General features: G+C 36.9%; 1 protein-coding gene and 1 long non-coding RNA gene across 3 annotated transcripts in view; both read left to right on the top strand.

The window, feature by feature from the left end:
• LOC309499671 overlaps positions 1 to 12,292 on the top strand; it is an 84,661-nt gene that overhangs the window by 14,936 nt on the left and 57,433 nt on the right. The window lies entirely within an intron of this gene.
• Positions 1 to 12,292, top strand: part of LOC309499620 (serine/threonine-protein kinase PAK 3) — a 57,018-nt gene that overhangs the window by 23,855 nt on the left and 20,871 nt on the right. For both annotated transcript variants that reach the window (XM_082170973.1, XM_082170972.1), the window contains exons 2-5: positions 3,430 to 3,620; positions 4,567 to 4,667; positions 7,797 to 7,950; positions 9,557 to 9,594. In XM_082170973.1, coding sequence (XP_082027099.1) covers positions 3,452 to 3,620; positions 4,567 to 4,667; positions 7,797 to 7,950; positions 9,557 to 9,594 — 462 coding nt within the window. In that variant the 5' untranslated portion in view covers positions 3,430 to 3,451. The remainder of the gene's footprint in view (positions 1 to 3,429; positions 3,621 to 4,566; positions 4,668 to 7,796; positions 7,951 to 9,556; positions 9,595 to 12,292) is intronic.

The following is a 12,292-nucleotide window of genomic DNA, read 5'->3' as shown; positions in this document are numbered from 1 at the left end:
GAGCCCCTTACTACTTTTTCAACAAAATAAAAGGCAGTGATGTGGCCCTGATGGAACGATGCATGTGCTCTTATGAATATCTTTTTGACATTATTGTGGAATTTAAATCCAGTTTGTCATTTTATGATCCAGCCTTCCTAAATATTACAAAATTGAACATTTCTCTCAGGTGAATTGCTCACAGATTGAACATTTAAAATGACTTCCATTTACAAAGTACTATAATAATAATAATAATAATATTTATTTTATTTATTTTATTTATTTTATTTATTTTATTTATTTTATTTATTTTATTTATTTTTATTTATTTTATTATTATTATTATTATATTATTATTATTATTATATTTATTATTATTAATTATTTTATTATTATTATTATTATTATTATTTTATTATTATTATTATTTAATTATTATTATTATTTAATTATTATTATTATTTAATTATTATTATTATTATTTAATTATTATTATTATTATTTATTATTATTATTTAATTATTAGTATAATTATCACAGTTCTTTTCACTTTTCACAGTTCCTAGAACTATTGGCGAAAGTACCAGGATGTCGGCATGTTCGCACCGCAGGAAACTGGGAACGATTTTAGTTCTAGGAACTAATTTTGGAGGAACTAATTTAGCTCCTACTTCAGATTAGGTTCTAAACCAGCACTATAGGAACTATCCGTGACGTTAGTGTACGATGATTGGCCGAACGCACGCGAAACACCAGCACCCGCCATTTAAAAAAAATTCTGTGTAAGCACACAGATTATAACCTATATGTTTACTCCACAAACTAACTCTACGAACATGGAAAACGGTGATAGATGGGGCCTCTTAACCTTTACGCTAAGGAGAAAATCCAATGCAACTTTTGAAGGGACCAAGAGAAACATGATTATTCTGCTCAGCTAGCAACCACACGGCATACGCTAATACGTTTGCAGTTCTATCCAATAACGTATTAGACAGGACTGTTAGACAGATCGTAAACTAATGAACACAGAGAATGTTCTCAGCGCCGTCAAAATAAAGGTCCGCCGTGCCTTCAAATAAGTCCCAACAACAAGCGCGGCTTACATCACTTCAGAGTTCTTACTGGTGGTGCGAATGCAGGAAAACGTTCCTAGGGGAACCATTAGTTCCCGGGGAACCATCCTGATGGCTAGTTCCTGGAACTAAGTTCCTAGAACTATCCGGTGCGAAAGCCCCTATTGGCAGCATGAAATTGGAAGAACCGCAATCACCCTTTAATGCCCGTACGTTGTACGATTTTGGGCTGTCCCAGACAAAAGATGACCAATTGTTGCAAACTCTTTCTTTTGTTTGATTTTGCAGTTGGCTGTGGCAGATACACATTAGCAGATAAACAGAACAGTTGTGATCTTTGACTAATGCTTGCTTATCGGCTTGTCTCACTATGTGAGCCGCCATACATTTTGCTATATGATGAAAGAAATTGTTTATATCTCTATTTTTTTTTCTTTCAAAATGCCGATATTGTGGCACAAGGTTGTATAGGCTCTGCCCAGGGTTTGTACATTTGTATATGGAATGGGGAAATTGGAAATAGGGAAATTAGAAAAACGAACCAACAAAGTTTGTTACTAGAATGCATACTGTACATACACTGCACTTGACAGGCTTATGGACGTCATTTCTGATGTATGCTTTCATAATGGCAAAAATCTATGACATCCACAGGGTCACAGGCTAATTACAATTGATTACTTTGAAAAGATGAAACCGCATTTGTGTTTGTTTGTGTGGGTGTGTGTGTGTTTTCCTTCCAGTGAATGTTGGGAATGTTATGATTGTTCAGTGTTTGATTAACATTAGCTAATTCTTAATTTAATCACTTTCAGGGGGAAAAAAAGCCTGTCACTTTGGCGGTACCTGTCCTTTTTTTTATTTTTTTTACCTAAATGGTACCTTATTAAAAGGGTTCCACCCCAGTGACATCTTTTGTATCATTTTTTTCTGGGAGTGTTGGAGTAGAGATGCACAGAGATTTTCAAAGGTTCTTCTTCAAAGGTGATTTTCTTTTTCTATAGTATGTTCTGCTTGACTAGTTTTAATCCAGAGACAATTCTTAAATAAATAAGCCATTAGTATCTTTATTTACTGAAGAGTATAAACACTGGCTTTTTTAAAAATTCCTCTAAATCAAAAGAATGGATTTAGGGCAGCATCTTCTGGCCCTGTCCCAAATGCCGCCCTAGTGTGTTCCTCATCTGATTTCACTCTTTGGTGACCTAATGCTGCATAGGCTGTCAGGTAGTAGATTGCTTTGGAGCCCTGTGGATTCTCGAGTGAGGGAGGTTGTAGTGAAATTTGCCTTTGATTCTTCCAAAGGTGAGGAGAAGAAAGACAAACACTGGAAATATTATTCAGACTTGATGATGGATTTGTTTTCTGGTAGTCTCACTCTGTGTTGGAAGGCTCTTTTACAGAGGTCACACCACTTGAAGGTGGACCAGACAATCCTAAAGTGGCATTTTGTGTAAAAAAAAAAAAAAAATAAAAAAAAAAAAAACATACATACATACATGCATACATACATACATACATACATACATACATACATACAAACATACATGCATACATACATACATACATACATACATACATACATACATACATACATACATACATGTAAGATTGTGGCCAAAACTGGTACTGCAATCACTTTCAAATTACTGTAGAGCGGTGTATCCCCTCCCCCTCCCCACTGACTCGAGTCAAATCAAATATGTTGTAACCAATACTGTCTATTTGCAGGCGGACTTTAACTTATCATTAACTATGCTCTGAAGCAGGGGAGTCTCAAGAGAAGCCTGGTTATCCCAGTTAATTATCTATATGATGTATATTACGATGTTATGATGAACCTTCATCATAAAGTGCCTTTCTCCATTGACGTTCTGAGTTGTTCAAAGCTTTTCTAAAGATACAGATTTTTAGAAGGCAGCTGTCTGACTCTGAGATGGCGAACAAGAACATGGTTTTTGTAACATTAGCAACACATTATTAGCTATTTGATAACCCAGTCAAGCAAAAGGCTAATCAAATTAATTGCCGTTATGTGTCCGATGTTGTAGAGATTACTTCTGATACATCGACTTGTAGATGACCCTGTATGAATGAGTGGAGGTGGGGCTAATTTGCATATGGATCTGTGTATACTAAATGAAGCAAGGGTGTAGAGTTACATTCAAGCTATTATAACACATGAAGAATTTTTTTTCACTGGAAAAACGTTTAAATATGTCATTTTGATGTTCAAAGATGAGTTTTAAGGGATACAATTATTGACTACAGGGGCACTTTAATGTTTAGAACCTTGTGAAGTGTACCAATTTTTCAATGATCATATATCTGAAAAATGGACTTTACAAAAACTTTCTTTCTGTCTTTGCAGGCCATAGGGAGTGCAACTAAAGATGTCCGATAGTGTCGATATTGAAGAAAAACCACCTGCCCCCCCCTTGAGAATGAACAGTAGTTCCCGTGACCCTTCCTCAGTACACAGTTCCAAACCACTTCCAATGGCTCCAGAAGAGAAGAACAAGAAAGCCCGTCTCAGGTCCATCTTTCCCGGGGGAGACAAAAGTATGTGCACCCAGTTGTCCCACACAAAATCTGTACACTTTAGTTTTCACATTTTTTTGTGCTTTTTGTGGGGGAAAATATGCTAAATGTATTTAAATATGGTAAAACGCTTAAAGCGTAATTAAATTAGCCAAAATATTTAATAAAAACATATAAGGGATGGGTAGAACTTTGCAAATGACAGACCATTAAGTTCTGCAAAAATCTACAGTTTCTGTGCTGACCTAATAATATAATTTTTTTTGGGCTGAACTGTTCCTTTAACCTGTTTACAGTTAAAGGACCCCTTGAGCCTAAATCTGAACTTAAATGGTTGTATTTCATGAACGCTTTGGATGCTCTTTTTAAAGAAGACGCTCAGAATTTTATAGCAGATGTACACTTCAATGAAAGTGTAAAAAGTTATAGAAGTTTCAGTTTACTATAATTCAAATGTACTGACTAAAAAAAAAATGTTATACAAAATATATATGTTACAAAATAACTTGGATCAAAGCAATATGTTTAACCAAGTTGCCTTCCAAATCTGGACAAATTTTAGCCCGCTAAAAGCTTTTAAAGCACCGTTTCCATGGTAACACAATGTCCAATTTCAAAATGTTTTTCACAGGATGATTTTTTAGTGTTTAATTTTCGAATGATACCTCATTTATCTTGATTATGAAAATATGTGATATGGAAAAAAGGAAAATAATAAAAGTGTGCCAAACGTCCCACTGCCAGGACACTGACAGTTAACAGGCTAACTAGCTTCACCAACAAGACTTCCTTGGCTAGTCGGCTTCACCTGCTCCTCCAAACCAGTAATTACTAGTATAATCCACACTGGTTTAAGCAAACAAGCAGAGATGTTGAATGGCGATACTGTACCATTCAAACCCAATGGTACTGTTTTGATGAGGTGATCGGAAAGGTTTAAAAGTGTGTTTGTTTTTCTATTCAACAGCCAATAAGAAGAAAGAGAAAGAGCGTCCAGAGATATCCCTGCCCTCTGATTTCGAGCACACTATCCATGTAGGCTTTGACGCAGTAACGGGGGAGTTCACTGTGAGTTCACCCAGTCTCTGGGGTTTTAGGTTTTTCATTTGAGAGTCATTGTTTTCTGTGATTATGACATTTGGCATGTGTGTACTATATGTATGCAGGGCTTGACATTAACTTTTTTGCTCACTAGCCAATGTGGCTAGTGGTTTTCCAAAGTTACTAGCCACACAGCAGTTTTACTAGCCACATTTTTGTTTTTGTGAAATAACCTTTTAAAAGTCGACTATGGCGTGCTAAAATTTACTTGAACTAGATTTACAACCCTTTTAAATGTAAAACCACTGTACACACCCAAATCAAGACTACACAAAACAGGTCATTATCATTAGCTCTGATAAGGTTGTGTGTAAAGCTCCTTCTTTAAAATAAAACCATGTATTATATTACATATCGCCACATAGCTCCACCGGCATACACTGTGTGCATGTAATACTCATTAGGGCTGTCAAAATTGCTCAAAAATGACGTTCGAATATTCTCTCTAAAAAAAACCACATAGCCTATATTCGAACTATTCGAACATGGTTGCGCATTTTGTCAATGACTCGCATTACGTCAATAACAGGGCAAATTAATACAAAGAGACATAACTACTTGTATAGGTAGTTTATTTAAGTTTAAACACATTTGACAACCTATTACCTACACACAGGGGCGTAGCAGCCTTTATAAAAGTGGGGGGGACAAAAGCTGTATGGTGATACCCCCTATGTTGGGTGGACCTCTGTCCTTCTAGGGGGGTTCGGGGGCATGCTCCCCCGAAAGAATTTTTTTTTGCATTTTAAGGTTAAATGCATTAATCTGCTGCACTTTGAGAGCTCAAAATTAAGAGCTTTAACCGGATTCAACCCATGAACTATGCACATTGAACAAAGAAAAAGCATTGACTTGTACCTAAAGAGGGCTCAAACATCTTTTTAGTTATGATAGCCTATATAGACTATCAGTCTACATTACATTATCACTGGTGTTTTAGAATGCCAAACAGTTATTAGGAATAATTATACAAATCATTATTATATTATTATATGACGTAAAATCATAGCCTATAAATGTCTATACTTTATAAATGAAAATGAATATTTCAAAAGTATATTTAATATTACAAATTACAATACTTTTGTCCTAATTTCTTCACTTGCAAGAAATAAACCCTTGAGTGGTTTTTAACGCCAGATCACCAGCTGATCGGTGAGCAAAGTGCGCACTTTTCTTTGTATCACGCAGCACAAACAGACTGGCTAATTAGTTAAAGTCTTGTTCTGTTTTAGAAAGGAACAAACAACAAAGCCATATCACGGTTTCAATTTTAGTTTGTTGGCAAAATATAACGCTAGAGACCTTTATGTTAGGCTATAAATTTGACATCTCATATGTGTTGGGAAAATGGAGAAGAGCGAGTTCGGCAAAAGGCGGATTCGAACTCGCGTCAAACGCGTCAAAAGCTGCTTTCAAGCACCTCACGATCTCATTGTCATCATCAGACAGCCAAAAAACTGATCATGATGCTTTTTTTGTGTGCAAATAAATTATTGTTAACATAATGTGTTTGTGTGTTTGTAAAAAGGATGTAATCGTCCTCTGCTTTTTGTCTGGGGTGCATTTTACTCCAGACGGCCAAACAGCAAAGGGACTAAACGAACGAAAATTCGCAAGAGCAACAAGAGATTTGAAGCTCATGCAGACACACCCAAGAGATGATTCGCGCTGTGATTGGCTGAATGTTAGTTCACTCAAATCTAAGTAACAAATCAGAGAACACGGGCGGAAATATTGACGCTGGGTTAAAATAAATGCGGGGGACAGAATCCCGTGTTTCTAAAAGTGCGGGGGACGTGTCCCCCCCGTCCCCCCCCCGGTTGCTACGCCCCTGCCTACACAAAAACAAGTAAATCAACTAATGGCCAAGACCGCAGACCTCACTCTCGCTCGCTCACTCGCAGGCACTCTTTCTCTCTCTCACCCTCACCCTCATGCTGCGTTCACACCAAACGCGAATAGAGCGTCTGACGCGAGTGTAAAGACCTTTTTACAGTCTATGGTAAAGACGCGTTTACGCGCGTCTGGAGGTCTTGCGGCGCGAATGAGGCGTCACGCTCTCTGCGCATAACGGTTTAAATGAACAACAACAATAAGCAAATGTTGAGTGCTGATCAAGAGTTTTCTGCAAGCAATTTAAGGTCGCGACTCTTATATAGCAGGCTTCATTCAGTGATTGAAACAAATATTATTAACAATAATTGAAGTTTTTAGCCTATATAGAACCGACATTGGACGCTCCGAGCGAGCTGTGCTGTGGTAAACATGGAACTTTTCCTTGACATGAAACGGTAAATAATCAAACCAGTGGAAGCCTGAAGTGCATGAAACTGCTGTATCTAACCTACCTTATTCATGCAATATATATTCAGTCATTACAGTAGCCTACACTTTAATAATGTTTCTGTTTTAAAGTTAACGCTTCTTCCTGTTACCTGTCCCTGACCCCGCAGGCAGCGCCCACACGCAAAGCAGACAGCCGCGCCTCTGCTACCGCGGGCGTTTTTCCACATTCGAATATTCATTTTCACCTTCGAAATTCTGTTTTTTAAAACTATTCGAATATATATTCGAATTTAGAATATTCGTTGACAGCCCTATGGGAGTTGTAGTGTCACACTTATTTCAGATGCCTTTTGAAAAGACTACAATTATTCAACCCGCCACAGTGGCTAGTTGGAGTGACTATGTTACCCGCCACGAGCAAAATCCACCCGCATTTGGCGGGTTGGCGGGTGTTAATGTCAAGCCCTGTATGTATGGATATGGCATGTGTGTTTGTTGTAAATAATAGCATTAGTTATGAAAATCAGAAACTATATGGAGGATTTTTAGAACAATGCGCACAGAAACGGCGCTACTGTTGACATTATGTCTCGCGGTCCAGTTGGAACCAAACCAGGGTTCGAACCCCGGAACCGGACAACGATATGCTATTTGAGAACCCCTGGTTTAGAAATTGCTAATAGTGTCACAAAGTCTGGTTCAGGGTTCTTACTTTTTCATTTGTGTTTGGCACATGCAAAAGATTTATGATTTACTTTTATGTCCATGTTTTTTTTTTTTTTCTATTTCCAATGTACACATAAACAGGGTATACCAGAGCAATGGGCTCGGTTATTGCAAACCTCTAATATTACTAAGCTGGAACAGAAGAAAAACCCTCAGGCTGTTATAGATGTTCTCAAGTTCTACGACTCCAAAGAGACTGTCAACAACCAGAAATACATGAGCTTCACGTCAGGAGGTGAGGCACGCACACCCACTCAAATAAACATGCAAATGTGGTGGCCCTGTAGTGAAGCTTGACAACCCCTCTGGAAGGGATGCACCGATACCACTTTTTCAGACCAAGTACAAGTACAACTACTTACATTTGGGTACTTGCCGATACCAAGTACCAATATGAGTACTTAATAATTCCATTACAGTTCTTGTAACAATCTTTTATTTTCATCAGATATTTTTCACTTTCTGACTGTAACAAAGTAAACAGGCCTATACAACTTGTATAATCAAATTGCTTTTGTTAAAGGAGCTATTTCTCACCCCTCCTCTTGACAATTTAGCAGAGCATAGTTTGCAGTCTGCTCTACTTTTAAAATATCTTATCTTAAAATATCTCCAAACGGATGACATTACTCCTCCTCCAACTACCTGCTCAACTGACGAGAGGTTAGGCTAATGTCAGGTTGCCATAAAGGGCCGTTGCCATTCACATATCGCGTGTTTTGCCTGTGCAAATTCGTTATTTCAAATGCGGTGCAGCGCGCTCATTTTTCCAGGCGCCACGGGAGCGCAATTGCTCGTGGAAAGGAGAAACATTTTATGGAAACGGTGTGGCCGCGCTCACCACGCGTTTTTAGACGCGATATGTGAACGGCCCTTTAAAGTGGTATCGGGTGCGGTTGCATCAGGGGTGGTTTTACGAGTACGAGTACATGTACATGAGCATAGTGTCGGACCGACACCTGAGTATCGGTATCGGTGCATCCCTACCCTCTGGCTACTCCTGTTGCACAAAGCTTTCTGATCACTATAACAACTGATTTTTCCTTTTTAGATGTCAATTAATTTTTTAGTGCTCAAAATTGGCCACTTTATTGGAAAAATATGCTTATAGGGTCTAGGTCGGTGTGGTATAGAAGTGTAGCACTAGTAAATGTGTGTGTCTTACAATACTTTATTTTAAAGTATATACATAAAGGCTATACTGTACATGGTCATGGTTAGTCATTTTCTGTAGATTTTAAGTTGGCTGGGATTTCTTCTTCTTCTTTTGCCACCCCAATGAATTCCCTGGGCCTTACCTTGAAAAATTTATTGTAAAGCCCCTGCATAAATGGGTTATTCTGATGAAATGGTGCCTGTTTTGTTGTGTATAGTATGTCTCTATAACTAATTTGCATGTAATTGGCAGGATTAAGTATTCTTTTTTTAGGACACACATTTCTTTTCATCGATTTTATATGAAATTCAGTAGTTCAAATCATAGTGATCAATTAAATATATATTAATTATTCTTTGTACAACAAACACCATTAAATGGAAATAAAATGATGTGGTGCAGTAACCCTAAAACTTCTTGGAGGTAACAAAATATGAATATTTGAATTACCGGTATATGAATACCAAACTTACTTTGACATATTAGTATAAATAGCACAAATGGCTTCTTAAGAGTGGGTTTCAGTTTCTTAAGAGTGGCAGGACAATCCCAAAACAAGTACCTTTAGAACTAGTATTGCACAGACTGCAATTGGGATTTGATACGTACTACATTTATATGATTGTATTTTAAATTTGGTTGCTTGAGTAAAACTCTGACTAATGGATTTTTTTTTTGCTTCCAGATAAATCTGCTCATGGTTACATTGCAGCCAATACACTGGTGAGTTTTTTTGTTGGTCTTTTTCTTATTTTGTTTCCCAGTTTGACATTTTATTTCAATTTACCAATTCATCTTCATGAATTAAAGGATTCATGATTCAAGCATCCAGTAATGCCATGTCTGCCCCTCACAACTGCACATTGTCTTTGTAGTTATGTAACCATTATGTATTTTTTGAGCCATTTCTTAGTAACAGATGAAGGTCCAGATTTACTAACAGCTTTCTCCAGCGCAAACCCTTTTTTGGTGTTAAAAAACTACTGTCAGGATTTACTAAAGACGTGCAGTGAAAAGTTAGCGCTGAAAAGGTGTGGACACGGTTATTTTTGCGGCTGACCTTATTGCATATGCATTTGTAGGAGTTTCCCTTTCAGACGCAAAATTTATGGGAGGAGAGTTTTTCAATGAATCATGCAAGGTGATTTATGGTTTGCGCTCGTCAATTTACTGGTGTTTGTGCCATTTTTTGAACACCCAAAAAAGCATATCTTAAACCAGATGCTAATTTGTGCTGCTCTTGGTAGTTTGCGTTGGTCATTATGGAAATGGTCCGGCTGCGTCTGTGTTCTTTAATTTGCGCGTTGTCAGTAGATCACACTCAGAACGTTTCGCTCCCATCAGCGCTTTAATGGGATTGCGCTCGCGATAATTTAGTCCTATTTTGTAAATCTGGCCCTAAATGTAATTGTGACTCAAAGATTCTGTAAAATAAAAATAAAGATCACTTTTACTCTAATATTGTTATTTAATAAAGATATTGTGCATCTAGTTAGCTTTTTTTCAATATCTTCCCCATCACCTGCATATATTTCTAACATTGATGTTATTGATGGTGTCATTATTGCAGATTGCTGTGACAAAACTGTTGTGTTTGACCTAGATTCAAAGGTGATTTTAAACCACAGAATTAAGCAAACACATATGTGACCCTGGATCACAAAACCAGTCTTGTATCTCGGCCAAATATTGTCCTATCTTAACAAACCATATGTCAATGGAAATCTTATTTATTCAGCTTTCATGTGATGTATAAATCTCAATTAAAAAAATTGACCCATGTGACTGGTTTGTCGTCCAGGGTCACATATCTTCAAAATGCTTATTCCTCTGCGACCATTATCTACATAACTGTTGCTGGTTTTGATTTGATTTGCCACCCACTGAAAATTATTCAAAGTTACCACTAAACATGTATATATTATACATGTGTCTCATAGCGTGTTAAGGTGCTAAAGCTGTGTTTGGTGGGCTACAAGGTATAAACATCTTGACCAAGTGGTTCTAATAGACTCTACCAGTTAAGTATACAATTAGTGAACCATCTAGACCAGCTGGACACCTTGCAAGCCAGCTTAAACTGGTTAAAGCTGAATTTTCCGGGTTACAGTAGTAATGGTCAAGACTAATATAGTCTCTTTCATAATGATACCGCAACTAATGTTGTGTTAACAGTAGATGGCATACTGCACCTGAATCAGATTCCATGTCATATCTGTGTAAATCTGTACATGTTATTTTTCCCTATTGTGAATTTTCCAAAATGAACTTGGACTGTGTGAAATTCAGGTTATCATCAATCACATACTTGACTAATGCTGAAAGCAGTGGAAAGATTCAGCTTCACAAGTGCTTAATTTTTAAACTTTCCAGCGATGAGGTGATGCTTTAATTTGGCCCTGTGTGTTTGTGTGTTCACATTATCTTTTATAGATTTACGCACAAAACAGCTTTTACCGCTTGTTAATATAAATCCAATTCAACATATTTAAGGCTTAAAATTTAGTTGAATTTGGTTGAGAAGAACAGTTTTGTGCAACTCGGCTTATTAGAAAAAAATTGCCTCTACCTACATTTTTTTTTTTAAAGATAAGACAAAAAAAAGAGTAACAAATGAACACTTGGCAGATTATCAATGAATGAAGACTAAGGGTACGTTTAAACAACAACAATGTACTAAAAACGGAAACGTTTTCTTTTGTGTTTTTCACTTACAGACGACAGCATTGTCAAAACGATCCCTGTTCACACGGATCCGTGAAAATGATAAAAAATATACGCTGAAAATATACGCTGATTAAACGCTGATTAAAAATATAAATGATCAAAAATATACGTGAAAATATACGCTGTATATTGCTGCCAGGCCAGTAGTTGGCGATGTCACTTTGTAAAGAAACGCTACGTGTCTATAGACTGTAATACGCATGCGCATGACGTCGCTGGTTTTTTACAAATTCGCTTTTTTGCTGTTTACAGGGATAATGGTATCGGTTTCAAAAACGTGCACTCTGAAACCCGTTTCAAATTTTTATTTTACACCGCTGTCCTGTAAATTAACGGCCAAAACGCATAAAGGGTTTTCCGTTTTTAGTTGAAAATTGTGTCATGCAAACGGCCCCTGATTTTCGCATGGTTCCTTGTACAATCATATTTTATCACCTCAAAACACCTTTACCATCGTGCATTATTTGTAAACAAATTGGTTGGGGGTGCAAGGAAAAGCACTTCAGAAAAAGAGCTCAAAACTGTGTAAAAACAAGGTAAAATGGCATTGTTGCTTCAGCAAATGCGTCTTTATCTCATGATGTGTTGGGCGTAGTGTTGGGTTTAATGTAGGGGATATATATATATATATATATATATATATATATATATATATATATATATATATATATATATATATATATATATATATATA

Source organism: Leuciscus leuciscus (assembly GCF_965113295.1).
Source record: "Leuciscus leuciscus genome assembly, chromosome: 5".
In the NCBI taxonomy this organism is placed as follows: Eukaryota; Metazoa; Chordata; class Actinopteri; order Cypriniformes; family Leuciscidae; genus Leuciscus; species Leuciscus leuciscus.
Note: the sequence above shows the minus strand (reverse complement) of the source record. Positions and strands in the feature narration are given on the sequence as shown.